At 40.8% G+C, this 23,246-nt stretch overlaps 1 protein-coding gene across 4 annotated transcripts in view; it reads left to right on the plus strand.

The window, feature by feature from the left end:
* The window catches only part of LOC122553009 (atlastin-2), a 117,879-nt gene that overhangs the window by 69,815 nt on the left and 24,818 nt on the right, over positions 1–23,246 (plus strand). For all 4 annotated transcript variants that reach the window (XM_087991554.1, XM_087991555.1, XM_043696415.2 and 1 more), the window contains exons 4-11: positions 9,841–9,945; positions 11,419–11,469; positions 12,359–12,415; positions 14,378–14,470; positions 14,809–14,947; positions 20,119–20,246; positions 20,361–20,417; positions 21,497–21,568. In XM_087991554.1, coding sequence (XP_087847680.1) covers positions 9,841–9,945; positions 11,419–11,469; positions 12,359–12,415; positions 14,378–14,470; positions 14,809–14,947; positions 20,119–20,246; positions 20,361–20,417; positions 21,497–21,568 — 702 coding nt within the window. The remainder of the gene's footprint in view (positions 1–9,840; positions 9,946–11,418; positions 11,470–12,358; positions 12,416–14,377; positions 14,471–14,808; positions 14,948–20,118; positions 20,247–20,360; positions 20,418–21,496; positions 21,569–23,246) is intronic.

The following is a 23,246-nucleotide window of genomic DNA, read 5'->3' on the forward strand; positions in this document are numbered from 1 at the left end:
TCAATGCCATACCTCCGTATTTTTTGCAGTAGTCTACCATGGGGAACGCCTTACTAAAATCCATATACACCACATCTACCGCTTTACCCTCATCTACCTCCTTAGTCACCTTCTCAAAGAATTCAATAAGGTTTGTGAGGCACGACCTGCCCTTCACAAAACCATGCTGACTATCCTTGATCACATTATTCCTATCCAGATGTTCATAAATCCTATCCCTTACAATTCTCTCTAAGACTTTGCCCACAACAGAAGTGAGACTCACCGGTCTATAGTTACTAGGGTTATCCCTACTCCCCTTCTTGAACAAGGGAACCACATTTGCATTCCTCCAGTCTTCTGGCACTATTCCTGTAGACAACGAGGACATAAAAATCAAGGCCAATGGCTCTTCAATCTCCTCCCTTGCTTCCCAGAGAATCCTAGGATAAATGCCATCAGGCCCAGGGGACTTATCTATTTTCACCCTTTCCAGAATTTCCAACACAACACCTCTTCCCTACATACCTCAAAGCCGTCCATTCTAATTAATTGTGACTCAGTATTCACATCGGCAACAATGTCCTGTTCCTGAGTGAATACTGACGAAAAGTATTCATTCAGTGTCTCCCCAATCTCTTCAGCCTCCACACGCAACTTCCCACTACTATCCTTGACTGGACCTATTCCTACCCTAGTCATTCTTTTATTCCTGCCATACCTATAGAAAGCCTTAGGGTTTTCCCTAATCCTACCAACTAAGGACCTTTCATGTCCCCTCCTTGCTGCTCTTAGCTCTCTCTTCAGATCCTTCCTGGCTACCTTATAACACTCAATCGCCCCAATTGAACCTTCACGCCTCCTCTTTACATGGGCCGCCCTCTTCCATTTAACAAGGGATTCCAATTCCTTATTAAACCACGGCTCCCTCACACAACCCTTTCGTCCCTGCCTGACAGGTACATACTTATCAAGGACACTCAATAGTTGCTCCTTGAACAAGCTCCACATATCAATTGTGCCCATGCCTTGAAGCCTATTTTTCCAAGCCACGCATCCTAAGTCGTGCCTCACCGCATCATAATTTCCCTGCCCCTAGCTATAACTCTTGCCCTGCAGTGCACACTTATCCCTCTCCATCACTAGAGTAAAAGTCACTGAATTGTGGTCACTGTCCCCAAAGTGCTCACCTACTTCCAATTCTAACACCTGGCCTGGTTCGTTACCCAGAACCAAATCCAGTATGGCCTCACCTCTTGTGAGGCCTCCAGTTCTGCCTGTAAAGGATGGCAATTATGTCATTTAGTGTTAGCAAATGAGAGAGGTATCATATTTAGAAGAATGTGTATTTTCCCTTGATCAAAATGTTTTTAAAAAAAACCTATAAAGTCTACATATGCTGAAACTGCATATAATAGCTTGAAGCATCTTTTGAAGAGCTTTAAGCAGCGTTATATTGTAACAATATATGACGAGAGTTGCCTGAAATGAAATGAGACAAATATTGCATAGAGCTGCTGATATTTATCAAATAAGAAAAATTGTTCCTCGAGCTTCTATGTCCTTGGGGTGAACGAGTCCAGAACCAAAGGGCATAGGTTTAGGATGAGAGGGGAAAGATTTAAAAGGGATCTAAGGAGCAATGTTTTCATTCAAAAGGTGGTGTGTGTAGGGAATGAGCTGCAAGAGGAAGTTGTGGAGGCTGGTACAATTACAACATTGAAAAGGCATCTGGATGAGTATATGAATAGGAAGGGTTTTGAGGGATATGGGCCGAGTGCTGGCAAATGGGACTAGATTAGGTTAGGATATCTGGTTGGCATGGACGAGTTGGATCGAAGTGTCTGTTTTTGTGCTGCACATCTCTTATTCTATGACTCTAGGGTTAAAAACAAATCAGATGGGTTTTTACTTTACAGTTATAAAGTAGTGATTCTGGTGTGAAAAATACACACATCCGGATGGACAAGCCCAGTGGTCGTAATGGCCTTTGTGGCAACTGATGCTCACTGGGCTTTGATATGAAGAAGAGGTGCTTCATCTGAGAGCTACTAATATCCTATGATCTATATTCTGATGTAAATGCCTTCAGGAGAAATGGATTAAAATGCACTTTTTTAAAAACTTTAATAAAATAATCTACTAATGTCTGACAGGTTGACCAAAACAATCCAAATGGACATCTCTGGAGGGACCATTTGGTGCACAGTGCCTTGCATATCTTGGCAGTTGGTTGCTTGGATATTTTAAAATATATTGTAATGTTTAAGTAAAATAAAACCAGGAACTTGGGTGCTGGAGGTCAGAAACAAACAAAAACAGAAATTGCTGGAGAAACTCAGCTCGTCTGTAGCGTCTCTGGAGAAAAGTAGAAACAGTGATCCTTCAGAGAAAACATTTTGAGTACAGATAATTAAATCGGGTACAAGACATTGGGATAGAGGGAGGACAGTGGCAAGTGGTGGGGATACATTGTTCACCCACCCTTCTTTTAAATTGTGTTGGCCTTATATTCACATTTCAGAGAAGGGTCTAGGGAATGGAAAGTTGGACAGTTCAGTTGTACTAATGGAATGTTGCTTTTCCAACGATTGTGTTGATTTCCTATTTGACATATTCAAAACCACTTTTCATTTTAACTATTGTATCCACTAAAAAAATTGAGAAAAGTCAGTGCATTCAAATAACTAGTATCAACTGTAAATGAAAATCAAAAGCCTTGGCATCCTCCTCAAATATGATGCTCAGAAGTGGTCATATTATTCTAAATATCCAACTGGAAGCGTTAATTTTATACTCTTTTGTACATTCTGCCTCCTTTTGTAAAAACTTGGATCCCTTAAAACTTCTGGCATTTTTGCCACCTTCAAAGATTTATATATGCACACCCAGGTCTCTGTTCCAGACCCCTCTTTAAAATTGTCATTTTAATTTCTATTGCCTTATCTCTGTCATACCAAAATGAATTACTTCATACATCTCTGCTTTAAATTTTATTTGCCCAGTTCACTGTCTGAAGTTTGACCATTCTTACTGTTTACTGCATTTAAGCTTTGTCTTTTATGCCATTATCCAAATTTTACATAAACTTTTGAGCTGGAGTTTGAACAACTGGAGATTCTTGCTGCACATGTAGAGGTTATCAAGAGCACGAATCTTGAAATTTCCATTAGGCATTACAGGTAAATCGTCTTAGCTTCATTGTTTTTCTAAGCATGTCCATTTGTAAGTGAAGGGTGCTTCCAATCAAACCTGTTGGACTATAACCTGGTGTTGTGTGATTTTTAACTCCGTGAAGGGGCATATTTTTGTAATAGTTTTTGCTGAATTATAATCATCCCTCAAGAAGGGGAATTATACATTTTGAAAGCACTGTGGAATGTGCCACACCATGGTAGGGTAGTTTGGGGGTGTACCAAATTATAGTAGCAGTGCAACAGAGAAGTTATTGTCCTATGATTTGATAATTAGGGGTTTGGCCGTAACCCTGATGTTGTGACAGAATCCAAAAAGGATAAGTGATATGAGCAGTTGGGGGGAACTTGGAAAAAGAAGATTCAGTTGTCATGGTCCACTTAGAGATATAGGGAAGGAAAAAAAGGCCCTACTAAGTAAATGTTTGAAGTACATTTAAAAAGAAACAAATTATTGGTCTTCCTAGGCTTATAGTGTGAACTGTATGCTAATTGATAGGGATGAGGTAAGTAGATTAGGAAAGTGAAAGATTGGTGAGGAAAATTGTTCCATTTTAATGAGCGATGCCACCAGTACTGGGGCATGAAAGAACTTTATTGTTGGGACAATTTCCACCTGACTGCTCCTGGTGCAATGCAAATGGAAAGGATAAGTAAGACTTGGATAGTTAGTCTGAAATGTATTTCATATTTATCTACTCCCATATGATTGCTTACTATGGGTTATCATGTCCAGTTTACTTTTTATTTTAAATGCCATGTGCATTGTTTTATAATTCAATTCATCTTATACCAGTTGTTCCTTCTACTTTATTTTTGGTGATTTTTTGATTCTTCATTCTAAAACTGAATTTGCATCTTTTAACATTTGTTATCTTTGTTTCCTCTCTCGGTCTGATCTTTACTCTCTACGCCTACTTGGCACTGCAAGTATTTTGTCAAATCTGAGAAATGTGACAAGAGGAATGGCCTAGCAGTATTTTCGCTGGACTGTTGATCTGGGGACCTGAGTTTGAATTTCGCTACAGCAGATGATGGAATTTGAATTCAGTAGAAATCTGAAATTAAGAATCTGATTATGACCATGAATCAACCGTTAATTTTGGAATAACCCATCTAATTTGTAAATGTTATTTAGGGTAAGAAACTGCCGCCTTTACCTAAACTGGTATATGTGACTCTAGGCTTAAGGAAATGTGATTGACTCTTAACTGCCCTCTGGGTAATTAGAGATGGGTCTAGCTAGTGATACCCTCATTCTATGAACAATTTTTAAAAAAATCCATAGTGAGGAATCAGATGAAGTAGTTGAACATGAAATACATTGCTGCATCTCCCCACCACCACCCCACCTTTTGTGGAATGTGGGTGTCGCTGAATGGCTAGCATTTATTGCCGTCCTTAGTTGCCCTTGAAAAGGTGATGGTGAGCTGCCGCCTTTAACTGCTATGGTCCACATGCTGAAAGTTGATACAATGCCCTTAGGGAAGGAAGTCCAGGATTTTGACCAAGCGACATTGAAGGGCAGTGAAATATTTCTAACTCGGGATGCTGAGCAGCTGGGGGACTTGCAGGTGGTGGTGTTCCCTTGCCCTTCTATATGGAATTTGTTGTTGGTTCGGAAGGTGCTCTCTGACGATCTTTGGTTAATTTCTGCAGTGTATCATGTAGATAGTACGTACTGCTGCTACTGAGTATCAGTGGTGGATGCTTGTGGATGTGGTGCCAGTCAAATGGGCTGCTTTTTGCTGGATGGTGTCAACCTTCTTAAGTCCTGATGGAGCTGCACCTATCCTGGCTAGTGGGGAGTATTCCATCACACTCCTGATGGTGGACAGGCTTTGGGGAGTTAAGGGGCGAAGTACTTGCTGCAGTATTCCTAGCCTTTAACTTGGTCTTATAGCCACAGTGTTTGTGTGGTGAGTCCAGTTGAATTTCTGGTCTATAGTAACTCTGGCGATGTTGATGATGGAGTTAGTGATGGTAACACCATTGAATATCAAAGGGCATTGGTTGGATTCTCTTACTGGAGATGGTCATTGCCTCGCATTTGTCTGGTACAGATGAAACTTGCCACTTATCAGCCCAAGCCTGGATGTTGTCCGGATTTTTTTGCATTTGAGCTTAGACTGTTTTAGTATCTTGAGTTGTCATGAATGGTGCTGAACATGGCGCAATAATTGGCGAACATTCCCACTTCTGATCCTTGATGGAAAGGCCATTGATAGAGCAGCTGAAGATGGTTGGATGTAGAACACTACCCTGAGAATCTCCTGTAATGATGTCCTGGAGTTGAGGTGACTGATGTCCAACAACTGAAACCATCTTCCTATGTACTGTGTAAGACTCCAACTTGAGGAGAGTGCCTGATACGCATTGATTTGTTTTGCTGGGCTCCTTCATGCTATATTCTGAGGTTGAGGGCTGTCACTCTCTCCTCACCATTTGAAGCTCTTTTGCTTGAACCAAGGCTGTAATGAGGTCAGGAGCTGAGTGGCCCTGATGGAACCCAAAGTGGGCATCACTGAGCAGGTGCTGCTTGATTGCACAGTTGATGGAAACCTTCCATCGCTTTCCTGATGATTGAGAGTAGACTGGTGGTAATTGGCCAGGTTTGATTTGTTCTGCTTTTTGTGTACACAATATACCTGAGCAATTTTTACATTGTCAGGCAGATGTGCAGCATTGGTTAGCACTACCTAATAGTGCCAGGGATCCAGGTTCAATTCCAGTTTGGGGCGACTGTCTGTGTAGAGTCTGCACATTTTCTGTGTCTGTGAGAGTTTCCTCAGGTGCTTCGGTTTCCTCCCAGAAGATGTGCAGGTTAGGTAAATTGGCCCATCGTGTTCAGGGATGTGTAGGATTAGGTGCATTAGTCAGGGGTAAATGTAGGATAATTGGGTAGGGGAATGGAACTGGGTGGGTTTCTCTTTGGGGGGATCGGTGTGGGCCAAATGGCCTGTTTTCACACTGTAGGATTCTGAGATGCCAGTGTTGGCTAGGGCAGTGGCATGTTCTGGAACCCAGTCTTCAATGTTGCAGGAATGTTGTAAGGGCCTGTAGTCTTTGCACTACCTATTGCCTCCAACCATTTCTTGATATCATGTGGAATAAATTAAATTGGCTGAAGACAGGTATTTGTGGTGCTGAGGACCACTGGAAGAGCCTGAGATTGATCATCCACTTGGCATTTCTGGCTGAAGATTGCTATAAGTACTTCAGCTGTATGTTTTGCTCTGATATGTTAGGCTCTGCTATCGTTGAGGATGAGGATATTTATGGAGCCATCTCCTTGAGTGAGTTTTTTAATTGTCTACTGGCATTCATTTCTGGATGAGGCAGGACTGCAGAGCTTAGATCTAATTCGTTGGTTTTGGAATCGCTTGGGTCTGTCTATTGCTTGTTACTGTGCCTTTTGGAATGTAAGTTGTCCTGTTTGGTAGCTTCACTAGGTTGACACCTCATTTTTATGTATGCCTGGTGCTGCCGCTGGCATGCCCCCCTGTACTGTCCACTGAATGAGATTGGGAATGGTTGGGTGAGATATATGCCAGGAGGTTGGAAGTTGTGCTGAAGTACAGTTGTGCTGCTGGTTGTTGGCCGAAAGTGCTTCATGGATACCCAGTCTTGAGTGTAGGATCTCTTTGAATCCTGTCCCATCTGGTATGGTGATAGTGCCACGCAACATGGAGGGTATTCTCAATGTGAAGGTGGGACTTTATCTCCACAAGAATTGTGTGTGGTTGCCTCTCTTGCTGATACTGTCATAGAAATATGCATCTGCAGTTGGCACATTGGTAAGGATGAGGTCAGGTATGTTCTCTTTTGTTGGTTTCCTCCCCACCCACTGCAGACCCAGTCCAGCAGCTCTGTTCTCCTCCATCCAGAGCTTTCACCCTTGCATCCTTAATGCTTCCTCCATGTGTTGTTCAATGTGGAGGAGTACTGATTAATCAGCTGAAGGAGGAAAGTATGTGGTAATCAGCAGGAGAGTTCTGAAGCCATGAGACTTGATGGGGTCTGGAATTAATGTTGAGGATTCCCAAAGCAACACTCAACTGTGTACAATGCTGTGTAGCCACCTCTGCTGGATCTGTTCTGCCAGTGTGAAAGGAGATATCTAGGGATGGTGCTGGTGATGTCTGGGACACCATGATTCTGTGAGTATGACTTTCAGATTGTTGCTTGACTCGTCTGTAAGCCAGCTGTCTCAATTTTGGCACCAGCCCTAGAAGTTAGGAAGACTTTGCAATGATGACCGATCCATTTTTGCTGTTGACTTTTCCGGTGCCTTGAACGATACCAGGTAGTCTGACCAGTTTCATTTCTTTGTTGCAACATTGTAGCAAAAAGGATCTTGGCTATTCACTTTATCTATGCTCCTCATGATTTTATAAACCTCTATAAGGTCACCCTTCAGCCTCTCTCGCTCCCAGTGAAGAAAAGTGCCAGCCTATTCAGGTTCTCCCTATAACTCAAGCCCTTCAATAGTGGCAATGTTGTTAAAACTTTTTCTGCACCCTCAAGTTTAACAACATTCTAAAGAGGAGCTTCCAGAATTGTATGCAATATTCTAACAGTGACCTGACTAATGTCCTATACAGCTGCGACATGACATCCCAATCCTACATTGTGTACTCAACGAAGGCAAGGTGCCAAACACTCTCTCCACCACCCTGTCTACTTGTGACTCCACTTTCAAGAACCATTGGCCCATCTGATTAAGGTTCTGTTTTAATGAGAGAATCATCTTGACAGTCCGTTTTACCACCTATTTTGGTGTCATATGGAAACTTACTAACTCTACCTCCTATATTCACATCTCAATCATGTATATAAATGATAAAAGGCAGTGGTCCCAGCACCAATTTTTGTGGCACATCACTAGTCACTGGCATAGAGTCTCCATCACCACCTGCAGTTTCTGAACTTCAAGCTAATTTTGTATCCAATTGGATAGCTTCCCCTGGATCCCTTGTGATCTAACCTTACTAAATAATCTACCACTGTGGAACCTGTCAGACACTTTTCTGAAGTCTATCCTGACAATGTTTACTGCTCTGCCGTCATCGATCTTCTTTAGCACCTCTTTTTTTTTTAAAAGGGAGGGGGAAGAGGCTGGAAGAGGCAGAGGGTGTTGGGGAGGGAAGAGCCAAACAATTTCGCCAAAGACATCGCTTAGGTCATTTTTGGAGTATTGTGTTCAATTCTAGTCTCCTCCTTTTGGAACAATGTTGTGAAACTTGAAAGAGTTCAGAAAAGGTTTGAGCTATAGGGAGAGGCTGTTTTTTTCCTGGAGGCTAAGGGGTGACCTTAGAAGGTTAATAATATCATGAAGGGCATGGATAGGGTAAATAGACAAGGTATTTTCCATGGGTGGGGGAGTCCAGAACTAGAGAGCATGGCTTTACAATAAGTGGAGAAAGATTTAAAAGGGACCTAAGGGGCAGCTTTTTCATGCAGAGGGTGGTGCATATGTGAAATGAGCTGCCAGAGGAAGTGGTGGAGGCTGGTACAATTACAACATTTAAAATGCATCTGGATGGATGTATAAATACGAAGGGTTTATAGGGATATGGACCAAATGCTGGCAAAAGGGACTAAATTAATTTAGGATATCTGGTTGGTGTGGAAGAATCAGACCAAAAAGTCTGTTTCTGTGCATACATCTCTATGACTAGATTTGCAAGTATGACTCCTTTGTTCAAGAAATGGTGTGAGGACAGTCCCAGGTAACTGCATTTGAGACTCTAGGATAACCAGCAGACTAAGTTTGGCCAAGTTATTTGAATGGTATGTGTTGATCAAGGAAATATAGGTTTTCAGAAAGTTTTAACAAAGTGTAGCAAGTGGTTTACAAAATGGAAACTCGTGGAATAGGAGGATAGTATTTAATTCAATTATAAAGCCTACCAACTCCTACAGCTACCTTGACTACTCCACGCCACAACCTGCTTCCAACAAGGATTCCATTCTTTCAGTTTCTATGTCTCCATTGCTTCTATTCATTATGATGCCCTTTTCTGTCCATAGGAATAATCATGTGCTCCCAAGATACTTAACATCTCAATAAACCATCTTACTCTCTTGCTAACATTTTTGTTCTCGGCTTGCTGCAATATACAATGAAACACAGTGCAAGCACAAGGAACAATGCCTTATTTTCTGCCTAGGTACTCTATATAGCCTTGATTTCATTACTAAATTCAATAAGTTTGGAACCTGATCATATTTTGTCTGTTATCCATTCTTGCATTTTTCTTCCAGCAAATGTCCTGTATTGTTTGTGTCTTCTTTACTTTGCTCTTAGTATAGACCCATTCCCTCCCTTTCACACCTTAATTTCAACCCATTTTACATCTTTGTTTTCTTTTTCCACCATTAACAACCATTTTGTCTTTTGCAGTGGGCCTCAATTTAAGTTTATTCAGTTTAAAAATATTTTCCAATGCCTTTTAGCTTTGAAGAGGAGTTATACCAGAATTGATGCTAATCTGTTTCTCTCCATGGGTGCTACCAGACCTGCCTAGTTTCTCCATTCCGTTTGTTCAGATTTCTAGTATCTGCATTAGTTTGCCTTTATATCAAACTACCAAATCTTGGTGTTTTGAACTATTAAAAATATTTTTAGAAACACTATTTAAAACTTGGAATCATTTCCTTCTAGGTTGCAGTGCTTTTAATGGATACTCAGGGGGCTTTTGACAGTCAGTCAACCATAAGAGACTGTGCCACAGTTTTTGCTCTCAGCACCATGACAAGTTCGGTTCAGGTAAAGATTGCTTTTAAAACTGCTTACTTGGGGTGCAGCATGTTTGTCCTGTTGCTATTACGTAGTCTTTCATTTGGAGAGATTAAAAATATCCCAGTTTTAATAATTGGTATTCAATTGTGGATTTTTTTCTGTATAGAATAGGATATGTTAATAATTTTTACTATTTGTTGAATTAAATTTATCATTTCAGTTTCTCAATAACACAAGAAGCCAAAAAAATGTCATCAGTATATTTAATAATGCAACTACCTGAAAAGATATGTAAGGACATATAATAATAATCTTTTTAAAATGTACCTTTCTTTAAATGTGGTGGTAACAGCAAGGAATTGATACTGATAGGATCACTTACTTTGAGAATATAGAAGGTACGGTTAGTTTGTGGAAGATACCAAAATTGGTGGCAAAATAGACACAAGAAGGTTTACAAAGATTACAAAAGGATCTTGATCAAATATGTTAATGGGCTGAAAAATGGCAGCTGGATTTCAATCTGGATAATGCGAGGTATTGTATTTTGGTTGTACAAAAATGGGTAGGACTTTACAATTAATGGTAAGGCCTTGGGTAATGTTTTAGAACAGAGGGATCCGGGGAGTGCAGGTACAAAATTCTTTGAAGTTTGCATCATGTAGACAGGGGGTTTAAAAAGGTGTTTGCCTTCACTGCTCAGCCCTTTCAGTTGGGAAGTCATGATGAGTTTGTACAGGACTTTGGTGAGACCTCTTCTGGAATACTGTGTCCAGTTCTGGTTCAGTTATAGGAAGAATATTATTAAACTGGAGAGGGCTCAGAAGAGATCTACTGGGAATGTTTTGTGTTATAAGAGGCTGGATAGACTGGGACATTTTTCACTGGAATGTAGAAGGTTGTGAGACAACCTTATAGAAGTTTATAAAATAATGAGGGGTATAAAAAGAGTTAATGGTAATTGTCTTTTCCCTTGGATGGTATTGTATGACTCTAGTAGCATGGATACTGGACCAAATATTGAGTGTTGCTGGCAAGGACAGCATTTGTTTATCCCTAATTGTGTTTGAGGTTGGTGATGAGGTACCTCCTTGAACTCCTGCAATCTTTGAGGTGTAGGTATACCTGTGATCCTATTATGAAGTGAGATCCAGAATTTTGATCTTTTGACAATGAAGGAACATAATGTAGTTCTAAGTTAGGATGGTATGTAGACTGGAAGGAACTTGCAGATGGGGTGTTCCTGGGTGTCTGCTACTGCCCTCTTTCTAGATGGAGATGTTATGCATGTAGAACGTAGTGTCTGAGGAAGCGTGATTTGTCACAGTGCATTTTCTAATGCTATGCTCTCTAGCAATTATATTGTGGCTGAGGAAGTAGAGAATGTAGGTGATGGGTGAACTGGATTTCTCTTGGATTGGAGCCACGCTCCTACAAGTAATTGGAGGATAATTATATCACATTTTGTTTTAAACCAGTTTTTTTTTCCTTTGTTTATAGGTATACAATTTGTCTCAGAACATTCAAGAAGATGATCTGCAACACTTGCAGGTATCGTAGCCAATTTAAAAAAAAAATTAATGCATGGGCTGAGGGTGTCACAGCATTTATTGAACCATCCCTAACAATTAAAAGTCGACCACGTTGCTATGGGTCTAGAGTCACCTGAGGCCAGACCAGGTAGGAATAGCAGTTTCCTTCCCAAAAGGACATTAGTGAGCCAGGTGCTTTTTTTTTCCTGACAATCGATATTGGATTCATCTGCCATGGTGAGATTTGAAACCTGGTCCCCAGAACACTACCTGGCTCTCTGGATGAACAGTCCAGCAATTAATACCACTAGGCCATCACCTGCCCTTAAATATGTTAGAAGGAAACTTTAATATTTTGATACATTGAAGGTCATGATTCCAATTTCAGAAAGTAAACTGCATTGAGATATATTCCAACATACTAATATTTACTCTAGTTTGGTAAGTTATTTTGGCCTGGTTTTGATTCTCTTGCAAACTATCTCTAATTCACCTAACTTTAGCTAACCAAGAGCTGCAACCTCATTACTAATGAGTTTCTATTCTCCTCCTTTCTCCTAATCCAACAAAAACCCCTAACTTCAGTTTTCAGTAAAATCAGTGCTGATTCATGTTTACCAGCATCTAATAGATCAGTCCTCCATGTTGACATTAACTCAACATATTTATATTCAATAGATTTAGGAATACAGATGTTCAAAGTAAATGCCAGCAAGGTGAGTGTGTCTGCCTCATTCAATGCCTCCATTCCAGGTGAGAAGGACTCAGCAAAACCTGTTGTTTACTGACTCAAACTTCTGGTATCTACAAATGTATTTGCAGATGTATTGCATCTGTTTTCAGCCAGAACTTCAAAGCCCGAATCTATGCTAACTTTCTGATTACAATTTATTTTTGCCCTCTTGTAGCTTTTCACAGAGTATGGCCGACTAGCAATGGAGGAAGTGTATCAAAAGCCCTTCCAGGTTTGTGTATTTAATGAAGATTTTGGTATTGTGGTTACCTTATATGTATGTTAGGTGTGAAGTTGTTTCATGATTGTATTCCTTCGGAGGTCTAGAACTTTTACATTGGTACTCAAAACCTTGTAATGAAAATAACCTGTTTATTTCTTAAATAGCTGAGCAATTTTTAAGATAATTAAATTCAGCCTTGTTAATAAACTTATAGATCTCAAATATCATACAGGAATAGCAAATTCTTCAGTATGTGGATGTACCTACTAGAGGAGGTGCAAAACTTGACCTACTCTTGGGAAATAAGGCAGGGCAGGTGACTGAGGTGTCAGTGGGGGAGCACTTTGGGCCAGCAACCGTAATTCTATTAGATTTAAAATAGTGATGGAAAAGGATAGACCAGATCTAAAAGTTGAAGTTCTAAATTTGAGAAAGGCCAATTTTGATGGTATTAGGCAAGAACTTTTGAAAGCTGATTGGGGGCAGATGTTCGCAGGTAAAGGGACAGCTGGAAAATGGGAAGCCTTCAGAAATGAGATAACTAGAATCCAGAGAAAGTATATTCCTGTCAGGGTGAAAGGAAAGGCTGGTAGGTATAGGGAATGCTGGATGACTAAAGAAATTGAGGGTTTGGTTAAGAAAAAGGAGGAAGCATATGTCAGATATAGACAGGATAGATCGAGTGAATCCTTAGAATATCAAGGGAGGAAACCCACGCAGACACTGGGAGAATGTGCAAACTCCACACAGTTGCCGAGGCTGGAATTGAACCTGGGACCCTGGTGCTGTGAGGCAGCAGTGCTAACCACTGAGCCACCATACCACCCAAATTACAAGGATGTTGCCAGGGTTGGAAGATTTGAGTTATAAGGAGAGGCTAACAGGCTGGGGCTGTTTTCCCTGGAGCGTCGGAGGCTGACAGGTGACCTTAGAGGTTTACAAAAGTATGAGGGGCATGGATAGGGTAAATAGGCAAAGTCTTTTCCCTGGGGTCTGGGGTGAGAAGAGAAATATATAAAAGAGACCTAAGGGGCAACTTTTTCTCACACAGTGGTACATGTGTGGAATGAACTGCCACAGGAAGTGGCGGAGACTAGTAGAATTGTAACATTTGAAAGGCATTTGGATACATGAATAGGAAGGGTTTGGAGGGATATGGGCTGGGGTGCTGGCAGGTTGGACTAGATTGGGTTGGGATATTTGGTCAGCATGGACGGGTTGGACCGAAGGGTGTGTTCCTATGCTGTACATCTCTATGACTCTAAATGTTGGCAGAACAAATGCTTGAATTTTTTCTCAAAACCAGCAAGCCCAATATTATTTTTGTTTGGAATGCAGCTAAAATCTAATTTAGACTAGGATTAATAATGTAATTGGCTGATTGGTCCAACTTTCAGAGGTATCCGGATATTTATTACATAAAACCATGAAGTATAAGAGCAGTATTAGGCCAATCGGCCCATTAAGTCTGCTCCACCACTCGATCATGACTGGTATGTTTCTTAACCCCATTCACCTGCCTTCTCCCTGTAATGCTTGATTCCCTTACTAATCAAGAACCTATCATTCATGGAGGAGAATGTGTTTAACAATGATTTGTATTAAGAACAGAAATTGTAATATTTACAATTGTGAAATGTTGAGTTTTCTAGCATATAGTTGGCCTAGCATGCATTATTAACTTGTCAATTAGACGATCATGGGCTCTTATTTCACTGGGACTTGAGCATTTGATCTTAGCTGATACTTCAGTACAGTACTGATCGAGTGCTCTGATGTTGAATGGTCCTACTTACCTGTTCAAATGATATTAAAGATTTTTTTAGCACCATTCAAATCTGGCAAGACAGCTCTTTCATGGGTAGACATTGAGATATTCTGATGGGAAAAGCTGTGTATGCAAGTGCAGACTCTTTTTTTCAGTTGCAGAAAATTAATGTAAGTGAAGCTAATAATGTTCTTTCTATGTAGACTCTTATGTTTTTAATAAGAGATTGGAGTTATCCCTATGAACATCCATATGGATTGGAAGGAGGGAGGAGCTTCTTAGAAAAACGGTTGGAGGTAAGATTTTAAATGTTATCCTTTGTCTTACGTCAGCAGAAGAAACAGGTCACCTGTTAAAATGTAGCGAGGTGACCTGTTATTGTTGGTTTGACGTACCTGTTAGAAATGAAAAACGTGTTGTTCCATTTAAATTTTTAATTTTTGAAGATAAGACTTGGTGTCTGGTCAATGTTTTTAATATTTTCGGATCTTGTTGGAAGTGTTTGGGAGAAAAGTACTCCAAGAAAACAATAATTGCCTCAGTTGACAATGCCACCACGTTGTTCCTATTCTTTAACCAGTAAAAACTCTACTACAGTTCTCTAACTTCACTTGACTATTGTTTCGTTCCTTAGATAAAACAAAATCAGCATGAAGAGCTACAAAATGTGAGGAAACACATTCATTCCTGTTTTGCCAAAATCACTTGTTTCCTAATGCCACATCCAGGTCTGAAAGTTGCCACAAATCCTAGTTTTGATGGAAGATTAAAAGGTATTTGAATGCTACCTGAAGTCGTGTGCATATACTTGCTGGATGATAAATTCTGTTTGTTGAGATGACCAGTTTGTTGTGGTAGATGTTTGACCTCTCGAATTCTGGTTTGCATATTCATTTTTAAAAAAAGTACAAATCAGAAGTTTGTAATATTTTCTGACATTTTAAGATTCTTAAGTAGGATTTTTGTTTACTGTCAAAACTTGCATACATTTATTTTTTAACATTGAACCTCATTTTAGTTGCCTTAATAGTGTGAATATATGACAGGATTCCCCTGAGTTACTGACCACTATGTTCTCATTCTTGTATTGTCCTTTAAATTTAATGTTGCCTTGTCTTACTGACAGATTTTTAGTTGTTCGTGGGCTGTGGGCATCACTGGCTAGGCCGTCATATTGTGCCCCCCTGATTTTCCCACTGAAGTGGAGTTGCTTGTTGAATAGTCAGGGTGCTTGGTTGTACATACCTCCGTAATGTTGTTAGAAAGGGATTTCCATGATTTTGACTCCCCAACAGTGAAGGGACAGCAACATAATTCCAAGTCAGGATGGTGTCTGGCTTGGAGGGACCTTTTGGAAAGTTGTTTCCTTGAGCCTGATGCCCTTGTCTTTCTAGATGGCTAAGATGTGATTTGGAAAGTTCTGTTGACGGAGCCTTGGTAAGTTATTGCAGTGTGTCTTGCAGATGGTATGCTGCCACTGTGTTGATGCAGGGAGTAAATGTTGAAAGTAGTGATCGTGCACTAGTCATGCAGGCTGTTTTATTCTGCATTGTGTCCAGCATCTCAAATGTTGTTAGAACTGCACTCGCTGTGGTAAGTGGAGAGTATTCCATTATAGGAGAAAGTGAGGTTTGCTGATGCTGGAGATCAGAGCTGAAAATGTGTTGCTGGAAAAGTGCAGCAGGTCAGGCAGCATCCAGGGAACAGGAGAATCGACGTTTCGGGCATAAGCCCTTCTTCAGGAATGAGGAAAGTTTGTCCAGCAGGCGAAGATAAAAGATAGGGAGGAGGGACTTGGGGGAGGGGCGTTGGAAATGCGATAGGTGGAAAGAGGTCAAGGTGAGGGTGATAGGTCAGACTGGGGTGGGGGCGGAGAGGTCAGGAAGAAGATTGCAGGTTAGGAAGGCGGTGCTGAGTTCGATGGATTTGACTGAGACAAGGTGGGGGGAGGGGAAATGAGGAAACTGGTGAAATCCAAGTTCATCCCTTGTGGTTGGAGGGTTCCTAGGCGGAACATGAGGCGCTCTTCCTCCAACCGTCGTGTTGTTGTGGTCTGGCGATGGAGGAGTCCAAAGACCTGCATATCCTTGGTGGAGTGGGAGGGGGAGTTGAAGTGTTGGGCCACAGGGTGGTTGGGTTGGTTGGTCCGGGTGTCTCAGAGGTGTTCTCTGAAATGCTCCGCAAGTAGCCGGCCTGTCTCCCCAATATAGAGGAGGCCACATCGGGTGCAGAGGATGCAATAGACGATGTGTGTGGAGGTGCAGGTGAATCTGTGGCGGATATGGAAGTTTCCTTTGGGGCCTTGGAGGGAGGTGAGGGGGGAGATGTGGGCGGACGTCTTGCACCTCGTGCGGTTGCAGGAGAAGGTGCCGGAAGTGGAGGTTGGGTTGGTGGGGGGTGTGGATCTGACGAGGGAGTCACGGAGGGAGTGGTCTTTACGGAATGCTGATAGGGGAGGGGAGGGAAATGGAATACAGCAACACATTTTCAGCAGTATTCCATTATACTCATGCTTTATTCTTTGTAGATGGTAATACCCAACTTCTCACTTGATTTTATAGCCACACTATTCATGTGGCTGGTCCAGTCAGTTTCTGTTCAATGGTAGTTCCCCTGGGATGTTTGTAGTACAGGATGCAGTGAAGACAATGCTGAATGTCAAGAGGCAATGGTTAGATTCTCTGTAGGGATGATCATTACCCAGTATTTGTGCAGCGCAGATGTTACTTGCCACTTAGCAGCCCAAGCCTGAATTTTGTCCAGGTCTTATGCATGCACATTGACTGTTTCAGTATTTCATTAATGCTGAATATTGTAGAATCATTAGTGAACATTCCCAGTTCTGACTTCTTATGATAGAGGGAAAGTCATTAATAAGCAGCTCAAGATGATTGGGTTTCAGATACTACCTTGAACCCTGCAATGATGTCCTTTCTCGCAGAGCACTTTAGGGAACATCTCTGGGACACCCGCACCAATCAACCCCACCGTCCCGTGGGCCAACATTTCAATTCCCCCTCCCACTCTGTCGAGGGCATGCAGGTCCAGGGCCGCCGCCTCCGCTGCACCCTCACCATCCGACCCTGGAGGAAGAACGCCTCATCTTCCGACTCAGAACACTTCAACCCCAGAGCATCAATGTGGACTTCACCTGTTCCCTCATTTCCCCTCCCCCCACCTTACCCCAGATCCAACCTTCTAGCTCAGCACCATCCTCATGACCTGTCCTATCTGCCAATCTTCCTTCTCTCACCTATCCGCTCCACCCGCCTCTGACCTGTCACCTTCATCCTCACCTCCATACACCTGTTGTACCCTCTTCCCAGCCCCACTCCCCTCCCATTTATCTCTCCACCTCGGAGGCTCCCGACCTTCATTCCCACTGAAGGGCTTTTGCCCAAAATGTATATTTTTCTGCTTCTCAGATGCTGGGTGACCTGCTGTGCTTTTCCAGCACCACTCTAATCTAGACTCTGGTCTCCAGCATCTGCAGTCCTCACTTTTGTCTAGGATGATTAACTACCACCAGCTGCAACTATCTTTCTTTATGTTAGGTGTGATGCCACCCAGTGGAGAATTTTCTTTTCTAGATGCTCATTGGCTGTATTTTGCTCAGGCTCTTGTGGTTCAGTTGTTGATCAAATGCTAACTTGATGTCATAAAATTATAGAACACATCAAAAACTGTCACTCTTTTGTCATCCCTAATGTTTAACTCCTCTTCATATTCGGACCAAGGCTGTGATCAGGTCAGGAACTGAGTGACCCTGATGGACTCCAAGTAGGAAGCAGATTATTCCTTTGCATTGTGCTGCTTGAAAGCACTGCCAGTGACCATTTCCATAGGTCTGTTGATGTAAAATGTCAGGTATTGAGTTTGAACTTCAAATAATCTGACAGTTCAAAATATTACGTCTAAAAGTGATTTGCAGTCCATTTTTGTGCAGAGCATGAGAATCTCAATTTCTAAGATTCTAAAGTATTCATCTCCCTTCCAGTATTACAGCTTATTTTTAACTTGGGAGTTCTAGTCTTGCATGTGTTGAGGTCTAACAAAGTTCTATCTACTCGGGTGATGATGGGAGACAAAATGATTGATATTTTTATTGCCATTATGGTCATGCTATCCACTGACAGCTTTTGCATTTCCCCAAAAAAAAGTTGATCGCTCATCCAGTCTTTTTGGCCTGAAGAAATGGCAGAAACTACATGAATTAGATTAGATTACTTGGTGTGGAAACAGGCCCTTCGGCCCAACAAGCCCACACCGACTCGCCGAAGAGCAACCCACCTAGACCCATTCCCCTACATCTAACACGGGCAATTTAGCGTGGTCAATTCACCTAACCTGCGCATTTTTGGAAACCGGAGCACCCGGAAGAAACCCACGCAGACACTGGGAGAATGTGCAAACTCCACACACAGTCACACAAGGTGGGAATTGAACCTGGGTCTCTGGCGCTGAGAGGCAGCAGTGCTAACCGCTGTGCCACCGTGCCGCCCATAATTATTAAAGGATCAACTCCTTGCAGTTGCATAAAACACAGACATATAAGTTACAGGGCAAAATGCAACTATTTCTGCACTCTAGTGGAGAACTAGGGTTTGGCAACTTGGTGAGGGAGGAATAGCATTGAACTTGACAGAAGAATTGAGAGGAAAATAACCGAGCTATGGAATATTGACTTTGGCATCAGAACAACGCAAATTCTTGCGCTAATCCTGGAGCCAAAAACTGGTGACAAAGTCCTTGAGAAGGAAACTGAGTCAGTGTCATTATCTGTGCTTTGATTGGTTCTGACGTTGCTTCCCATACTTGCCTTCACCCTTTAAATAGTCAGGCAGCTTTAAACCTCCACCCAATGCCCGTAAGAGCTTCTGGTCTTTGCGGGAGCGTAAGCCAAACCTAGCAGGAGCAAAAGATGTCTACACCAAAGCCATGGAGATGGTATGCAACTATTTTTCTCTGAAAATGGCCTTTTTTTTTTTGATACAGTGCAATGCTCTGTTTTTGTATAGTGTTGATTCTGTATCTTGTACTGTGTCTATCTCAATTCCATGGCTATAATTTCTGATATGATACTAACCACATTTCAAGTTGGAGGAAGGAAGTTCTTTAATATTTTTGCCTGTATTATGCAAAGTTGAATACATTCTTTCTGCTTCTCTCCATCTGGTTATAGTTAAATATAGGGTAGAAGCTCCCCAACCTCCCCAGAATTTCTAGCCTTGACTAGAGAGTAGCTAGAATTTTTTGTATTCCCAAATTTCTCTTCCATAGATGTACCTACTTAATTGCAAGTGAAAGATTGAGAAAGTTCAATTCCTCACAGCAGTCCTTTTGTTGTTTTAGCAAGGAGCTCTTAACTGAATTGTCTTTACATGTAGATTAAGATTTGAAAGGAAGAACATCAAAAAAGGATCAGATAACTTCATTCAAATGTAGTTATTGTAAAAAGATCTGAAATGCACAAGGAAATTTGTTCATGATATGTAGTCAACCAGAATAGTTTTGGTACTAAACAAAACTTTTAATTAACTACTGGCATCCTATACACAAATAGAAAATGCAGTAAGGCAGTACAATATATGTAGAGGAACATAAATAGCCCTACAGGCCTATGATGACTTATCGGCCCTTTTCTGATTCTGTTTTTGGTTTCCAGTATTCACTGTATTCTGTTGATTTGATCATTACACTGTACATGGATATTAAAACATATGGATTTATGTTGCACCTTTTATATCATTTTAGTGTGATGGACCAACTTTTTAATAGTTATTTGCATTGAATTTTGGGGTGTGACAGTCTAATTTGTCAAAATCTTGGATTCTATTTAAAAGTTTATTGCACCTACTCGGGTGAAAACTGCAAGATGATATGTTTACATTCGGAATAGTTTTTGTAATTTATGATTTGCAGACTTAGTATTTTATCCCTATAGATATTGATGATGACTTCAAGATAGGGCTCCATGATGTCGTGCCATTTCTACTGTCTCCTGAAAATTTAGTAGAAAAGGAAATTGGAGGGTCCAAAGTGACTTGTCGAGACCTTCTGGAATATTTCAAGGTAGGAAAAGTAAATAGTCACTTTTTTTTAAAAAAGCTTTTTGTTGCAGTTCTTTAATTCAGAAGGCTCTGTTAACATATTAACGATCCAGGAATTTGTTTCTGTGTACTTCAGGCTTACATCAAAATTTACCAAGGAGAGGAACTACCTCATCCAAAATCTATGCTACAGGTACTTTTTAAAAAAATCTCTTTCTTAAAAATATATCATCTTGGTACTGATATGATCAAGAAAAGTATTCACACAAATTCTCTTTGAATGTGGTTTAGAGAGGGAATCAAGAGTAACATTGACAAAACTTCGACTCTCAAATATTGATCCTTTTGACATAAGTGTTCCAGATTCCTCCAAAACCCAGTTAATATTGCTGTTGCAAGATATTGAAGAAGTCTGCTCAATGGTTACTGGTGATCGTAATGGTTATGTCCATCCATCTATCTCAAAGATTGGTTTTTGGAAAGTGGGAAGAGTGAGGATTATTCGCTGTTTGCTTTGACACTGGGCAAACCCTCCTGCTTAAACCAGCAACACAGAAAAGATTTATCCCATGCAGTAATCTGTGAAGCCAAGAACTATTTAAAGTAAAAATTAACCACTTTATTTCTTAAGGTATAACAGAGAATAACTAACTAACAACTATTCATAACTCCTTTCCCTAACCTACCTTTACCTTCCCTTCTATAATACTAGTCTGATAAAAACCCCCCGATTAAGATTTACCAAAATTTCGAAGTTTTAAAAACCAGCCTGCTGTCGAATCTTCTATTAGGATCTTCCTGTGTCGTCTTTGCTTTACTGATCACAGATCGATATAGGTACCTTTTTTAAGAGAGCTATTCTCTGGGCAGTCTGCAGATGTAGTTCTCTGGCTTGGCAGTTCTTCTCCCAGCTGTTCAATTTTCCTCAGTCTTCTACCCCCAAAGCATTGGATTGTGTCATTGGCTTTTCAGATTGTCAATATACTAAATTCAAACCTGATTGGAGTTTGGTATTTTTTTGGGGGTATAATTTAAACTGATTGGCCTAATTCAAATCTGTTTTGACGTTTCCAGGCAACCAGCTACCCTAGCTACTGAACCACGTGTTACATTATATCTTGTTCAGAACACTTGGTGCTGTCAGGTAGTTCTGCTAGTTTTTAACTCTCTTAAAGGTACAGTACTCCCACATCTTCATAACAAGTGTGAAAATTATCCTCTGGCAAAAGGTTTCTATGATAATGATTAATTAAAATAGTAATTCTTTTACAGGCAACAGCTGAAGCCAACAATCTAGCTGCTGTAGCAGGAGCAAAAGATGTCTACACCAAAGCCATGGAGATGGTATGCAACTATTTTTCTCTGAAAATGGCCTTTTTTTTTGATACAGTGCAAATGCTTTGTTTTTGTATAGTATTGAGTCTGTATCTTGTACTGTGTCTATCTCAATTCCATGGCTATAATTTCTGATATGATACTAACCACATTTCAAGTTGGAGGAAGGAAGTTCTTTAATATTTTTGCCTGTATTATGCAAAGTTAAAAGTTTCACAACACCAGGTTATAGTCTCATCAGGTTTATTTGAAAGCACTAACTTTTGGAGTGCTGCTCCTTCATGTAACTAGTGGGGCAGGTACACATAACACAGAATTTATAAGTAATAGATCAAAGTGTCGTACAACTGATGCGTTGTATTAGACAAACTTAGATGGCTACGTCTTTAATCACTTACAATGGGGATGCAAGTTTTGATTGATCAAGATGTAAATTCCAGAGTTTTTCATGTCACAGCCCTGAGATAGCTTGAGGTTTTATCAGTAGATAAAACAAGGTGACATCTCAGCTCAGATAATGCCTTAAAGGTGTGAGGTTAGAGTCTGGAGTCAGACTGGTTTTATTATTCAAGAATAAAGTGAAGTGAGTTTTGAGCATTTTTATCTATCAATGATAATGGGCAATCTATATAACATCCTAATTTTTGATCTGTTGTTTAACTAATCAGTTTAATTTGACTTTGTTTTTAACATACTAACAAATTAATTAACACTTATTTTTCTAACTTAATACACTACAAGTTCCTATATATAAAACTGCTACATATATCCAGTTAATAAAACCATGAGACATGGGAGAAGAACTAGGCCATTCAGCCCAAGTCTGCTCCAACATTCAATGAGATCATGGTTGATTTGATAATCCTGAGTGCCACCTTCTGCCTGATCCTTGGATCATAACCTTGGATTTCTTTACTGATTAAAAACCTGGTTGTCTTAGCCTTGTATGTACTTAATGCCCTAGCCCCAGCCACAACAGACCTTTGTGTTAAAGAATTGCACAGATTCACACCCTCTGAAGAAATTGCTCCCCCCTATCTTAAATATGTAATCCCTTATCCTGAGATTGTGCCCTCTGGTTCTAGTTGAAACTTTATTGCTGGAACAGCACAGCAGGTCAGGCAGCATCCAGGGAACAGGAGATTCGACGTTTCGGGCACAGGCCCTTCTTCCTGAAGAAGGGCCTGTGCCCGAAACGTCGAATCTCCTGTTCCCTGGATGCTGCCTGACCTGCTGTGCTGTTCCAGCAATAAAGTTTCAACTTTGATCTCCAGCATCTGCAGACCTCACTTTCTCCCCTCTGGTTCTACACTCTCCCACGGAGGGGAAAAGCTTTCTGCATCTACACTGTCAAATCCTCTTGGAATTTTATCTATAATTCCATAAAGTTGCCTCTGATTCTTTTATATTCCAAGTACAGGTCTGACTTACTCTCTATTTCTCCTCATAAAGGAATCCTTCTATACTGGTATCAGCTAGTGAACCTTCTCAGGACTGCCTCCAATGCCAGTATATCTTGCCTTGGATAAGGAGCCCAAAACTGGTCAGTGTTCCAGCTATGGTCTGACTAGTGCCTCATAGCTTTAATCCTTTTATACTGCATTTCATTTGAAACTAAAGGCAGCATTCTATTTGCCTTCCCTATTATCTGCTGAACTTGGATTCTAGATTTGAAATTCATGGATGA

The sequence above is a fragment of the Chiloscyllium plagiosum genome, unplaced genomic scaffold, assembly GCF_037043375.1.
Source record: "Chiloscyllium plagiosum isolate Xiang-an unplaced genomic scaffold, Cpla_swu_hap1 HiC_scaffold_10, whole genome shotgun sequence".
Taxonomy (NCBI): Eukaryota; Metazoa; Chordata; class Chondrichthyes; order Orectolobiformes; family Hemiscylliidae; genus Chiloscyllium; species Chiloscyllium plagiosum.